At 43.4% G+C, this 14,836-nt stretch overlaps 3 protein-coding genes across 10 annotated transcripts; 2 read left to right on the top strand and 1 right to left on the bottom strand.

Annotated features, from left to right (window-relative positions):
• The first annotated feature begins 629 nt into the window (after positions 1-629).
• Positions 630-9,494, top strand: LOC111071023 (glycine receptor subunit alpha-2). 8 transcript variants are annotated; one of them, XM_041593267.1, is made up of 11 exons: positions 630-695; positions 3,139-3,295; positions 3,903-3,979; positions 4,990-5,089; positions 5,145-5,320; positions 5,659-5,748; positions 7,226-7,381; positions 7,460-7,824; positions 7,887-8,015; positions 8,089-8,193; positions 8,274-9,494. In XM_041593267.1, the coding sequence occupies exons 2-11, from the start codon at positions 3,234-3,236 to the stop codon at positions 8,472-8,474; spliced, it is 1,461 nt and encodes a 486-aa protein (XP_041449201.1). In that variant the 5' UTR covers positions 630-695; positions 3,139-3,233; the 3' UTR covers positions 8,475-9,494. The 8 variants fall into 8 exon arrangements, with proteins under 8 accessions (XP_041449201.1, XP_041449200.1, XP_041449202.1 ...); XM_041593266.1 differs by lacking the exon at positions 630-695 and adding an exon at positions 1,771-2,086; XM_041593268.1 differs by lacking the exon at positions 630-695 and adding an exon at positions 2,141-2,337 and having other exon boundaries at positions 7,887-8,003.
• Positions 9,495-9,790: 296 nt separating this feature from the next.
• On the bottom strand, positions 9,791-13,653 carry LOC111071022 (periodic tryptophan protein 2 homolog). Its single transcript, XM_022362111.2, has 10 exons — positions 13,548-13,653; positions 13,383-13,495; positions 12,062-13,327; positions 11,658-11,997; positions 11,459-11,604; positions 11,249-11,396; positions 10,951-11,185; positions 10,721-10,882; positions 10,125-10,341; positions 9,791-10,049 (listed from the first exon to the last, which is right to left on the bottom strand). The coding sequence occupies exons 1-10, from the start codon at positions 13,563-13,565 to the stop codon at positions 9,848-9,850; spliced, it is 2,847 nt and encodes a 948-aa protein (XP_022217803.2). The 5' UTR covers positions 13,566-13,653; the 3' UTR covers positions 9,791-9,847.
• A 278-nt stretch (positions 13,654-13,931) lies between these two features.
• On the top strand, positions 13,932-14,797 carry LOC111082231 (pre-mRNA-splicing factor Syf2). Its single transcript, XM_022378408.2, has one exon. It carries the CDS (start codon positions 14,026-14,028, stop codon positions 14,704-14,706), a length of 681 nt encoding a protein of 226 aa, XP_022234100.2. The 5' UTR covers positions 13,932-14,025; the 3' UTR covers positions 14,707-14,797.
• Positions 14,798-14,836: the final 39 nt, after the last annotated feature.

The following is a 14,836-nucleotide window of genomic DNA, read 5'->3' as shown; positions in this document are numbered from 1 at the left end:
TTTCCCACGAGGCATGGGGCCTGGGGGCCAGGAAAGTAAGTACTTGTTTCCAGCCCTTTAGCGCTCGGCTGTTACCATAGTTAGTGGAAGGAAGGGGTCACCGCAGCACCAGCCTAGACACCGTTCATGGGCCTGTGCCAGTGGCAGTGGCAGTGGCAGTTGTTTAGTGTTTTGGTTATTTTGTGGAATACGTCAAGTCAAATCGCATGCACTTCATTGGAAAAACCAACGTCAGTCAGGATCAGTTTTTCGCATGGCAGTTACATATGCTCGCATACTCATATATGGACAATTAATTATACAAAGGATTTACATACGTACATAGTTGATCCCTTCACCAAAATACGTAATGTAATGTAATGGAGAGATTGGAAATTTCCAAACACTTTTCCATGGGAATCCAACACCAATTTGCAACTAAACTGCACTCGTGCTCATGCTCCCTTCCGCCACCAGCCAAGCCAAGCCAATCCAAACTCCTTGTAAATGGAAACCCGTTACAGTTGGTTGTCGTGCCTGAGTCTCCATTGAACGGTCGAGCGGCGTTGGGGGACTTTTTTTTTATTTTTGTATTTCGTATTAAAGCTGGCAAGGAAAGCGGCAAGAAATTCGCGTATTTTTTGTGGCCGTTGAGTTCAGTTTTAGTTCCTGAACGAAGGCGAACGGATTCGGGCGCGCGTCGTTCCCGCAACGCGGTAATTTGCCCATAATATTTAGATTTAGATTAAAGGAAACGGAGTGGAGTGGAATGGCGAGAGTGGAGTGTGAAGAGTGAAGAGCCGGAGCTCGCGTGAGTCAAGCGTTAAAGTCGTGTAATTGCAGGCTCTTTCTAGGAATGAAACCGCAATAGAAAATATTCATAAATGCCACTAACTACATAATTAATGCAATTGTTTCAACGTTGCCAATGCATAATCGAAAGTCCCCAGGAAGTCTGCCATGGGCTGCCAAGACTGAAGCATGTCTTTTATATAATTAAAAATTCATTTGTTTTAATTCTGTGCGGATCTTTTGAACCAAACCGAACCGAACCGAGCTCAACCAGTACTTGTGTAAATGGAAATAAATGATTTTTGTTGCTGATTAAATTAGTGGCAAAATCAAATCAAAGCAAAGCAAAAACTAACCAGCAGCCCAAATATTTAAACATATAATAAAAAGACCAACTTGTCATCAAGCTTGGCATACGTATACGTGTTATATGTATAGTGAAAATGACTTAAACACTCCCCCATCTAAGATCTATATCTGACAAAACAAAACATCTGACAAAAGTGTCGCATCTGAGTGTCGCCTGCCTACAGTCTACACCGCACCATTTGCTTGCTGTGTGCGGCTTGGGCTTAGCCCGGATATGGTTCATCTGACGATCTACATACTACCGAGTAGTACATACGAGTATGTGCATCAGTGTGCTGTCCAGATCTGGAAGTGGAATTTTTAATTTGCGAAACGAAAAATACTTGAGCACACGACCATTGCCAGTGTCAATGTCAGAGAACAGGAAGATAAGAGCTGAGTTGAGTGAGAAACAGAAAGTAATTTATAGGAAATGGAAGTCCAGTCCAGGCAATTATGTCTGCTTGAACCAATCACACAAGCCAAGCCAAGCCAAGTCAGGAAGTGTGTAATTGATCATCAGGTGTTCCTCTCTCTCTCTCTCTCTTTTGCTCTCTATATATATTTGATATCTGGCTGCTTATGCGTCCATCTATCGGATACATAAGTAGGGGCATAGATTGAGCTGTATCGCCAGGCGGATAAATAAATGTAAGCCATGTCTCCTCGCACCGGACTTAAGTAAAATTGGCACGCGATTCAATTGAATCTTGGCGAGAAGTGTGCTGTGGCTCGGGCCCCACTGCTGGGGAAATTACACTTCCAATGCCTTGACCGCTGGCGTTGCTCTTGCTTCTCCTCCGCCAATACCACGGCACACAGCACACATATCGCTGGGTATCAGCTTACGGCCGCTATCCGCAATCGCAATACGCCAGCCAGCACCAGCCCACACACAGAAAACCCTCTCGGTGGAGGAATCTACATATCATGGATGCGAGCACACTCTCGTACTGGTATTTGCATGGTATGTAGACAGATATGTATGTATGTATATAGATACTTATACATATCTAGATGAGCACACTTTCGCGAGCAAAGCTCGACTGTCTTGAGTTTAGAACAAACTGAGCTGGAGGCAAGACAACGGGAATTACCTGTCTCGAATCAATCAACAAGGACTCAGCTACGATCTTCCCTTCCCTTCTCTTGTTTTGTTTTGTTCAGTGTTCGTTCGGGTTCGTGTCCTGCTGCAAGTGCAATTTGCTACAAATATTTGTATGTTCGAAAATAAAGTGTCGCAATGTGTTATCCTATTCGTCTAATTTGTATTTTTTGTTGTCGCTAAATTAATTTCCAACAAAAGTTCATAACAAGTTTTTTATTTCATAGTCATTTACTTTAAAAAAAATAATGATTTTTATTATCACACGTTTGTAACGATTTTTCGGTAATATTAACCAAACGGAAGAAAAAATTTAAATTAAAATAGAAAAAACGATTTTTTACAAGTTAATTTTTTTTTCTATAAACTAATAACAAAGTCAACATGATACAAACATTTTTTTAACTCGAATAATAAATTAATATTTTGTGGGACGACCCTTGGCATGGGGGGAAATGTAAGAGCGATAAAAAAACTTCGGATCGGTTTAACAAAAAATGTTGAGATAGGATCAAGGGGCCACAACGTTTTGCAAATTATATTTCGGCTCGAACTATTCAACGTAGGCCTAAGGAGGTGGCTTTATTGGCCTGCTGTTGTTGTATCACTTTTGATCCTATCTCAACATAATTTCTGAAGCGATCCTGAGGCTCGGTGTTATAATAAAACGCTCTTTCCTTACCCTTACCCCTTTGCCAAGAGTGGTAGCACAATGTACATATCAAAAGGTACCAAAAGTGAAAACACGTAAAGAAAACTTAAAAGAAATCAATCGAAATATAATGTACGAGATATAACAGACAACGTGGTAACTCCCGTATTAAGCGTAATGAAATCGAAAGTTCAGTTGAAACAAAAACCAGTACCTAAACCAAAAATGAATATGAAAATTATGTTCAAATATTGTGTTACAGAGACCGAATTATGAAATTCCCACGTCGGTGTAAAGTGAGATGATTTGAGGCTTGAAGTTACAAAAATTCCTTTCCCGTTCCGTCGCCCCAACATCATGCTCGATAAACTCAACAGAAACGCATTCATATCGGTTGGATTGGGATTCATATTGATATGGTAAGTTAAGCTCGAATTTCGCCTATCCTACCACAGCCCACCCCACCACACCCCATGCCCCCCCCCAAGACTGGATAGACTCGCTGTGAATTCAGTTCATGGGACCTTCATATGGTTATGATGAGCATTGCCAAATGCAAAATCGCTTTTGACAAATCACCCAGAAGCAAGGTCACTAGGATCCCACGCCAGTCAAATGAGAATCCTGCACGGCATACTCGTACTCGTATGAGTACTACATCCGATTGGAAAAATATCAAAACGGCAAATAGGAAGGAAACTATGTAATATAATTCGCTTACAAAACAGTTAAACAGAAGCCAAAGTCAAGCAGAACAGAACGGAACACAACAGTAGAGAAGGCACCAACACCGCACCGCACCGTGAGCCCACCTAGAACAGCAAACACGAAAGAAGTTAATTTCAAATTCAGACTCAAATTGACAAAGTTTGCAATAGTTGCATGTGGCAGCCATCAGGGCAGAGCCTGAGCCTTAGTCCTCTGCCCCACCCCCTGGGCGTGATTCCATATAAAGGATTGTATTTGAAATTTTTTTTCTTTTTTCTTTGTTTTTTGTTTTGTTTTTGTTTGCTGCTCACTTTGCAGGCTGAGCGAAGCCACGGAGACCCATGTGAACTACACAGCAAAGCCGCGAGTGGTTCTTCCGCCTAATTATGTCAAGGGTAAGTTAAACCAGTCCACGAGGCCGACCCGACCGACACCACCAGCAACCACTCCACCCCACCTAAACTGAAATTATTCGTACAATTGTAATGGGTTAAATTTCGTACTCCCCTCTGGGTGTCTGATGTTTCTGTTTCCACTTAAATATTGAGAGTGTGAGTGTGAGTGGGATTTTTTCCTCTTCTCCTTTTGTTTTTAATTGCATGGATTTTTTTGTTCGCCATTCTTTTTGTGTGATTTCTGATTTGTTTGCTTTGAAGCCATGAGACCATGAACCAACCGAACAGCCACCGCAGGATATGGATATGCGTGTTCGGTTTTTCTTCACGGTTTTGTTCCATTCGTGACGCGGTAATTTTCAGGGCCTCCGTCTACGGCATACCATACTGGGTTACGGTTACGTTTGCTCCACACTCTCCGTCTCAGTCCAGTCCACAATTTAGGTCTTTGACGTCATCCACAATTACGATCGATTCAAATCAAAATAACATTTACCGGCGACAATGGCTTTTCGCTGGTAAATTTTGAAAGAACCCTCAAGATCTAAACGGAATATAATCGAATGCGGAAATCTTATCGAATCCGCTTGGAGGGGAATGAATAATTTACCAAAACATTTTCCCGGCCGAGTTGGGCGGTCTTCCTCTGAAGAAAACATTTGAGGGGGCAGCTAATCAACACCTTTATTTCTATCGATTTTACCTGGTTGTGTAATACGCATTACCATTAACCCACCACCCCCCCGCCGTAGACTGGCCCTGAACTTGAAGAGAGTCCGAGGTGGCTGTGTGGTGTGATGTGTGTTTCCTTCCTAGGGAGCGAACCCGCGCCGTACCGACAGAGAGGCCCCGAAAATGAATTTGCGCACGAGACGGACGTTCTTTTATTATGTTTTTTATTTGTTTGCTGGTATTTATGGGGAAGTGCTTTTGTGACCATTGTTTCTATGCTAAGTGAGTTCACATCCAAGTCGAAGATAATCAGCGATCGCCTTGATGATTTATTGCAGAGATACGACCGCCCTCGAAGAAGGGATCCCCAGTGATAGTAGACTTTAGCATATTTGTTGTAGATATTAACTCAATTAACGTAGAGGATATGGACTTTAGGTAAGTGGTTCCCAGTCCCAGTTCAAATATCGGGAGACCATAATGGATCATATAGCAATACTGTATATATTTTCAGAGTAGACATGTTTATACATCAGCGCTGGCATGAGTCACGACTGGAGATACCCGACGACATCTTCGAGGAGGGCGACGACTATGTGACACTGCTTCCAGAAGTCTTTGAGAATTTTTGGCAGCCGGATCCGTATTTTCTCAATTCAAAGATAGCCGGTACGTTTCTTAAAGCTTTTTAAATAAATAAATCTCATACGTATGTGGTATGCCTTTGTGTGTGCGTCTGTAGGATCTAAAAACAATTACCATTCGTGCACATTTGTCCAGCGGACAATATCAACTACTTACTACTCGTATATGTGTCTAGAATCTAGACTCTAGACATGTAATCTAATCGTATAACTTTGGATGATCATTTGTATATAGTAACAAATTATTTTGTATCTGTTTTGTTTTTCCTAATCCGTTCCGTTGATTTCTCTAACGACTAATCGTTTCCATCCAAACTAACTGAACAATACTGAACAATACTTCAACATACATACAATATGTAGGATATGGAAGTCCCTATGTGGCGTCCACTTCTATGCTACGCAATAAGGGTGAAAGAGATTCGAGAAACTTTCATCTGAACAAAGATTTAAGTATATCAACAATGAATCTAGATCTGTGTTTACAATTTTGTGTTATGCCAAAAGCCATCCAAATCGAAATCAATCCATATCTTATCCATATACAATCTGTATCTGTATATTCAACATTCTCAGTATACTATTATGATATCTAATGTATAAAGATTTATTAGTATATACCTTTTGTATATGTACATACATATATACCCATACTGGCATCCCCATATCCCCATATTCCCATTTGTGAACCAAAAATTGTACATTTCGTTTGCTTATACTCGTACGTAATCGTAATCGTAAAATTGCCCCCCCATCCGGAGATACTACTCTACTAGTTCCGCCCACGTGCCGTCTCATTGCACGCACGAAATCCATTCCCACCAGTTCCACTTCCAATGCCATGGTCACCCAGGACACTCCAACTCCAACCACACCGAGCTCAGAACTCTCAACCTTCCTCTCTCTCTCTCTCTCTCTCACCCACACGCTCCAAACTAAAAACGAAAATTTGCAGTTGCACTCGCAGTCCAGTCCTGATTAGATCTCTCACCTTGAAATCACGGCTGTACTTTGTTTGGGAAGGGTACGGGAATGTGGTTTTTTATTTCGTTTTCTATTTCGTTTTTTTTTTTGGTTGCCATTGTCAACATTTAAAGGACAAAAATCGATTGCGAATCGGTCAAGCTTTATTCCATCCTGGCACGTTATTTTCCAGAGTAATTGCCACTGCCTGTTTTATCACTGCAGAAGGCCGAGCTTCAATTAATCAAGGGTAGAAAGAAAAGCTTAAACGTCTGAATGGAGTCTCCTCAGTGGCGTTAAAATACAAATATTGTTTAAATTTTGTTAGAGTATTGCGTTTAGTGTGGTTATTGGATGGCTAATGGATGATACTTGATCAGTGATCTCATTCTAATAGAAAACAACGACAATGTAACTCGTTGTAGTTCAATATTAAGTATCAAAAGTCGAAAGAAGACAATTAGACTCACTGTAGGCTTCGAAATTAAGCCAATAATAAATAATTTACCCATTTTATAGTCATTGATAATATATGGACACACAAACGATCCCAGTTCGATAAGTGCATAGTATAATATAGTATATATATATAGTATAGTATATAAATAACGATTGGAGGATACTCGTAATAGTTTTTGCAATGGAAGCAATGACGTGCCAGGTTTAGATTGGTGGTAGCTCTGGAATCATCTGTGGTGGGGTAAAGACACCACGAAAGAGTTATTTATCCTATGTAGAACCGACACCGCACTCCACTCCTCCCCAGTAGAAACTTGCGCTTAAACTAGACATTAGGCGAACACGAGCACCTGCCAATAAACCAAAAACAATCAAACAATCAACCACTCAACCACAGAAATGTGCAACGCAAAGAAAAATGAGTCTATCGATTCCAATGCCATAGTTCTAATCAAACCCCATTTGTTCCGCATCTCTGCAACGTCTTCTCGATGTCTTCTCGTTGTAGAAATAGCGACGCTGACCCACAAGTTCACATCGGTCACGCTGTACAAGAATAAGACGGTGCGCTATGCGGCGCGGATGCATGCCATCATTGCCTGCCAGATGGAGTTCCAGCTGTACCCCATGGACATCCAAGTGTGTCCCATCCACATTGAGAGCTGTGAGTGGTAGCCCCTCCCATTTCCCGTAGACAAGAGCAGCCCCTAACGCAATTCAATTCACAATTCACGCAATGAAGTCTCATCGAACAACCAGAAGGTGAAGCTCCGCTGGTCGAACTCGGGTGTGACCCTCAATCCCGAACTGAAGCTCCTGCAGTACAATCTTGGCCAGCCCCTGCAGCTGGAGACGAGCGATGGCTACATGCCGGAGAAGGTCGGCAATTTCTCGCGCCTCACCGTGTACTTCCGCTTTGAGCGGCAGATCGGCCATCATCTCATCCAGACGTTTGCCCCCTCCTCGCTGGTGGTGATGCTCTCCTGGTTCAGCTTCTGGCTCGGACTAGACGCCATACCGGGACGGGTCACGCTGCTTGTGACCTGCATGCTGACGCTGGTCACCATGTTCACGGGGGCGGACATACCCCCCGTGGCCTATGTGAAGGTGGCAAATAATACGTTAGCTAGCAAATAGAATACGGAGGCTAACATAAAATTCTGTTGCAGGCGCTGGACCTGTGGATGGCCGGCTGCATGCTGTCTGTGTTCGCAGCCCTGGCCGAGTTCGTTGTGGTCAAAGTGCTGGACGTACAGTACCAGTACCAGGTGAACCGCATACCCAAGGTACTGCCCATGGTAAGGCAGAGCTGAGGATATCGCTTTAATAAATAATGCCACCTTCTTATCGTCCCGAATCGGTATCGCGTAGCGCATCAGCAACATGGAAAAAGGTCAATGTGCAACGGTTGCTAGCTGGGAGGGCGGAGCCGTGCGCTCGCGTAAAGCGACCCAAACGCCCACGACGCCCGGACAGGTGAGTGATTATCTTTTTAGATAATTTTTTTGTTTTTTTTTTCGGAATTTGTGCACCTGTCAAGCCGCCCTATTTCGCAGACATCGCTACAGGGCAATGGGGGCCCGCCGAAGCCGGCCCGACGGCAGAGCCTCCTGTCGGTGGCATGGACGGACACGGATACGGGCGTCGAGAAGATAATGTGGCGGGAGATCGATAAGGTCTCCCGCGCTGTCTTTCCCATACTCTTCTTTGTGTTTGTTCTCCTGTACTGGCCGATACTGCTGATGAAGTCGTCCTAGGACTTGGGGAGCTCCAGACCGCATATGTCTGGACTCCGTTAAAAACACAATAGGCAATGGGAAAATCTGACAAATTGAATGGAAGATTTGAGGACGCACAAAGAGTCTTTAAACCGCAAAAATCTATCATCGAAGTACAACCAAACAAGTGAAAAACTACAGTTACCTATATAAGTAATTGGCAGCAGAGGCAGAGCAGCTAGAATTATCGGCTATTCCTATATGGGACACACTGTACTATGTACGAAATATATACAATACATATATATTTATAACTAAGTTATCGACAATTTGCTCACTCACGGAGAATACTTGATTCATTTTGGAGTAGAGTATTCGCTTTGTATAAAACTTATCTTATATTTAACGATAATTTTAGTTTCACATTAATTTTAATCTATGCTACAAAGGACACCCCTCACTCTCACTTCTCACAGAACAACGACTAAATATAGTATGCTTCAGCTGCTCCAGCATGCCCCGAAAATTGTCCAACCTACCTAATACATTTATATGATTTGGCCTTACATTTAATTTCTTTAGTCTCAGCACACACATTTACAAATAAATAAGCTGGAAAATGAATATATATCACTGTGCTAGTGACAATATATACATATATATATATACTTGATCGAAATCAGATCTGGCTGTATGTACATACCTAGTATGTTTCAAAATGCTACAGAACGAGACAGCTACGAGTATTTTCTAGCAGAGATATTTGAATTGAACTTTTGTATTAGGCTTAGGCAAATCAGCCAAGAAATTGCATTGGTGCTTTAAGGAGATAATAAAAATGGCCTTTAAGGATATTTGGATTGTAAATAACTTAACAGTGGAAGAACAGTGAACGCTTTTTAGAGATTTTTACATACATATTTAGAATTATTTATCCATTATAGCGTATTTTTATGCAAGCATTAGAGCTGTGGCTTTTATAAAACTAATTCGATACAATTTCTATAAACCAACCGCACCCAGGCAGGTTTACCCCTAAACATATACACACATACATATGTATGTGTTTTATTGTTAAGCTAAATCGAGTTTATATTTGATATGAAAATACAGACGCAATGTAAATACATTACATCAGAATATTAACATTAAAAAAATATACATATTTAACTAAGATTTATCTGCTATGCCAGTTACGTTTACATATATGTATGTATGTAAATATATATCTATGTATGTTTATCCTTTCCATCTCTTAAGTTGCAGTGTTCACTAAGCTGATCATAGGTCGGTGAGCTCTCGGTTAGGGTTTTAGGAAAAGCTTTAAATTTATTCTTAATAAAATAAAAGTGGCGTACATTTAACAAACAAACTAATAATTGCATTTAAACACAATCAAAAAGAAGGATTCTCTATTCATCATCCTCGGATTCGGTGGCACTCTCCTCCTCGTCGCTAAACTGCATCTGCGATGAACTATCCTCTTTTGTTCTAATAAGCAGCATATCATCATCGCTGTCCCCGTCATTGGTACTCTTGTTGCCCTCATTCTCTTGATCCAACTTATCGGCCCTGTCCAGGAGAACCCTCAATGTGTACTTGTTATAGTCACAGCTGTAAGTATGTTAAAGTAATCACTCAAATTGGCTAAGAGCTGTCTCTCTCTCTCTCTGGCAAGGATATACTCACATTTTATTGAGGGTTTCATATTTTCTGGAGAGGATTTCATGCAGGGCCAGCAGGCCAGTGTGCTGGAAGACGCCATCCTGATTTCCATGCTGTGTCAGTAGGCAGCAGCTCCATTGCAGATAGAACTCAATGTGTGGCGTGGACTGCAAGAGGCGAGCCAATTGCTGCAACAAGCGCTGGGCAAAGTCTGTTGATAGATCCGCACAGACTAGTTCGACTGTAAGGAGGAAGTTACAAAATATTGGCATGAATATACAAGCACAGCACTCCATATGCATGCAATGCAGACACGTGCTGGCAGATGGCAGAGCAGTTTACGGCCAGTTTACGGCGATTTATAGTACATATGTGTGTGCAGGGGGAAGGTATTGCAAAGGGGTTATTAACCAAGGCGAAGCGAGAGAGCCTTGAAACTGTTTATTAACACAGCAAAAGTGCAAATTTGCACATTCGATCGAAAAATGGAGTCAGGGTAATGGCGACCGCCTCTGGTGAGTGTGTCGCGGCTATTTTTAGACGCGGCAAGGCCGAAGGTTGCCCAACTGACAAGGACTGGCCCATGAATAGTATGAAAAACGATTTAGCATTCTACTTACTATCCCTGTACGGCACACGCTCCACCACCAAAGCAATCAAATTGGGTTCATTTAGCTTCAAGGACATAACCAGCGCCTTTGTAAAGTCCAGCTTTTTAAGGGACTCATGGACCGCCTTGGGCGTCACCTCCAGCGACAAGTCAAACGGATCAAAGACAACGCCTGGAGTGGGAAACGGAACGAAGTGAAAATAGAGGAAAACAATTTGAAATCGTTTAGCTATAGATTACCCTTATCCAATGCATAGATGCAGAGTCCCTCAGTTCCAGCAGCGGCAAAAGCCTGACCAGTAGGCGAGAACTTCACAGAGAACACTCTCACCTCGGGCTGAAAGCGGCGGGAGGACATGTCCCCTTTGCGTACACCAGGCAGTCGAATGGCAACCTTTCCACCCTCGAACTCTTCGCGTTGCTCCACCAGTGCCATATTGCCGAACTCGCTTAAATGCTTACGACTGATATAATCCTAATTTAAAGAGTAGCAAAGGATACATTTAAATGGATCAAAGTGCTGGCGGAAAATGCTTACATTCAGGCCATCTAAGCTGTGGTTCTGAGTGATCTGGAATTTCTTGAGGAGGATGGCCTCCTTCACATGGTATATACAAATATTGGGAGACTTTCCGGCAGCCAGCAGACACTCTCCATCCGCAGAGTACTCAATGGTAGAGAAGTAACTGGAATCATAATTGATTTTAATTGAAGCTCGAACGATTTCCACTGCTCATCTGCCACTCACTTGGCTTGGGCATTCTTCTTGGCTGTTATCACATCGGTTTCCATGCGACCGCTGCTCAGATCATTGCGTCCCTCTATGCTGGTCACTTGGCTGGCAGATTTGATGTCAAAAATGGTTATGTTACCGCTCAGAGTGGCCACAGCAATCTGAATTGGAATGTATTGTAGAATGACTTAGGTGCGGCATTGTTCCCTCTTACCTCTTCACCGCTGGGACTGAATGTCACATTTGTGACATCTGAGACAGCGTCAATAGTTTCATGCTCGCTGTTGCTCTCCAGGCAATTCCAAATCTTGATTGTCTTGTCCCAAGAGCCGGAAACCAGAGTGGATGATGTGGCAACTGGCGAGAAAGCTAACGAGACAACTGGACCCTCATGGCCGCTGATGATCTCTAGCAGTTTGCCCGTTTTCACCGACCAAAGGAATATGTCGAAGATATCCTGCCCACCTGCCACGACCAACTCACCGGAATTGTCCACTGCGACGCAAGAAAATTGCGCGGGACTCGGTGACGTAAAGGTCCTAAAGTTGCGATATCTATATACACGAATATATGTTAGATATCGAATTCTTTTAGAGCTGGGTACTGGGTATGGCCTACCTGATGACATCAAAGGCACGCACTGTGCCATCGAGGGAGCTGCTGACCAAAAACTTCTTGTTCCTACTGAACTGTATGCCAGTCACACCGCTGGTGTGCTCACTGAAGGTGACGAAACAGAAGCTGCTTTGGGTGTTCCACAGCTTCACCTTGGAGTCCTCACCGCCAGTGGCAATGTACTGGCCATCGGAGGAGTAGGCAATGCATGTCATCTCGCTACTGTGGCCCTGTTGCTTCATGATATACTGCTCGCTTTGCCATTCCCAGACCAAGAGTTGTCCGATCTCACGCGACGCCAAGGCCACCCAATCACCAGTGCTGTTGAACATAGCCGCCGAGATGGGATAGTCGGAAATGCTCAGCGAGTGGATCATGTTCACATCGGGCAGCTCGTATAGGTAGAATGCTCCGGTGCTGAAGGCCACAACCAATACCTTGGTGCGCCTATTGTAGTTGGCTGCCGTCAACTGGGCATCCCTTTGCTCCTTGCGTGGTTCATCAGCCAGATAGTGTCGGGCCAGCTTCTTATAAAAGAAAGGATGCATCTTCTTGACTGCCTCGTCCTTCAGTTCATTCACATCGTGGGCGATAGCTGCCGAGTCTTCTTTTAAAGCTTGCTTCTCTACCACGTTTTCCACATCGTCTTCGGATTCATTGTCCGAGTCTTTTTGCTCTAGCCTCCGGCTTTTTGGCGCTGGCACCTCTGGTTTCTCTGCATTCTCCAAATCCGATGGGGCCAAACTGCATTCCCACAAACACAGCTGTCCATTCCGACTGATTGTGTTGAGATGTAAGCTGTTGGCTTCGAAGAAGCAGGACACAATGCCGTCTGTGTGCCCACTTAAGTTGTAGGTGCGGAAATTCGTTGTGTAGTTGACAGCGCAGATCTTTGTGGAGCTGTCACGGCAGCCAATGGCCAGTAACCGAGAATCAGACGACCAATCCAGCCAGGTAACATCATCATAGCCACCGAGGAAGCTTCGTTTCAGCACAAACGGATTGTACTCTCCGGTGATTTCTCCAGGTGCGCAGAAGATGAGCACCAAATTCTCACGCGCCACGGCAAAATATTTGCCGTCGGGACTGAAGCAGATGCACTGCACGCCAGTTTGGAATTTGTGTCTGTGTATCACCGTGCAGGACATCATGCTGATGAGTTGAGCATCGCCCTGCTCGTTGACAGCGATCAGCAGGCTTCCATCCGGAGAGAGTGCAATGTTCGTGTAATTATAGCGAGACTCCAATGAAAGTGTGCGTGATTTGTTGCTGATAGGATCAAAGATAATGTAATTAGGTTGGCTATAAAATCCTTGCAACTTACTTTTTCAAATCGTGCACCGTTATCCGATTGCCCACGGGACTAATAACTGAATTTCCATCCGGCGAGAAGACCAAATTTCCATTGCGATAAATTGTACCCAACAAGTTGGAAAACTATAACAGTAGAGGTTGAGTTGAGTGTTTTATATAGATTAAAGCAACTTACTTTGTAAGAAAATTTCATTTTGTTGGCTGGTTCCTAGCAAAAAACAAAACAAAACTCCCGCACGTGTTGGCTCTGCCACTTAGTTGTCAGACAGGCAGTGTTGGCAACGCCGCTTTTTTCCCGTAAATCTGGCTGTTTTTATGAAGACAGCCTGATGGAAAATTTTGGGAAAGGCGGGAATTCTGGAAATTTAAAAAACGCGGAAATGGTTTGCGAAGAATTGAAGATAACCACGCGGATCTTAAACCAAAATATTACGTTTTGTTGGCTTTTTTTCTTGAATTTTTCAGCTATTTTTGTAATTAAAACGGCTGTTTTTCTGATGAAAATTTGGCAGCACTGCAGACAGCTGTTCTGTTGGAGAGGGAGATGCCAACGTAGTTTATCACCAGAAAAGCAAAGAAGAAGAAAATTAGGAAAGATAAACAAAGAATTCACAAATTTCATTAATAAAACTAGTCTCACACAAAATTTAACAATGGAGCAAAGCAAATCTGCCTCGGACAAACTGGCGGAACGCAAGGCGCGTCTCCTCGATCTGCACAAAAAACGCCAGGAAGCCCGCACAGACAATCATCAGGAAGTTGTGGCGGAAGACGCCCGTAAAAAACTTCCCAAAAATTGGGAGGCACGTAAACGCCAAGCAGAGTGGCTTCTGGCAGATGACAAGGCTCGGGAAGATGCACAAGCAGCAGGCAAGGACTACGAGCGCTTAAAGCTGTTGGAGGTGTCGGCCATTGATGCCGAACGCATCGAGAAGAAAAAGAAACGCAAGGACAATCCCGACTTGGGCTTCTCCACGTATGAGGCACAAACAGCAAGACAATACAACCGCCTGGTCAAAGGCATGCCAGTACGAGACATGGAAAAGTATGAAAAACAAAAGGCTGAGCTCGGGGAAGCCTTCTACGGAGGTCCACACACAACTTTGCATGCACTGACGAAAGACACCCCGGCGGCCATTAACAAAATGGTCAAGGATCTGGACCAGCAAATAGAACGCAGGAAGAAGTACTCGAGAAGGCGCATATACAACGACGACGCCGATGTGGACTTTATCAACGAGCGCAACTCCAAGTTCAACAAGAAGCTGGACCGTTTCTATGGCGAGCACACTGCAGAGATCAAGCAGAATCTGGAGCGTGGCACAGCTATATAAACTTAAGGCAGCAAAAACTCTACAATATTAGTTTTAATTCCACATATTTTAAAACCCGAAGTGTACCTAATTTTGTACATACATACAAATAACAAGTATGTATTAAAAACAAGTTGGCAGCCCTGCTTGC

This window comes from Drosophila obscura, unplaced genomic scaffold (assembly GCF_018151105.1).
Source record: "Drosophila obscura isolate BZ-5 IFL unplaced genomic scaffold, ASM1815110v1 contig_186, whole genome shotgun sequence".
Classification (NCBI taxonomy): Eukaryota; Metazoa; Arthropoda; class Insecta; order Diptera; family Drosophilidae; genus Drosophila; species Drosophila obscura.
This window is presented reverse-complemented; position numbering and strand designations above follow the sequence as displayed.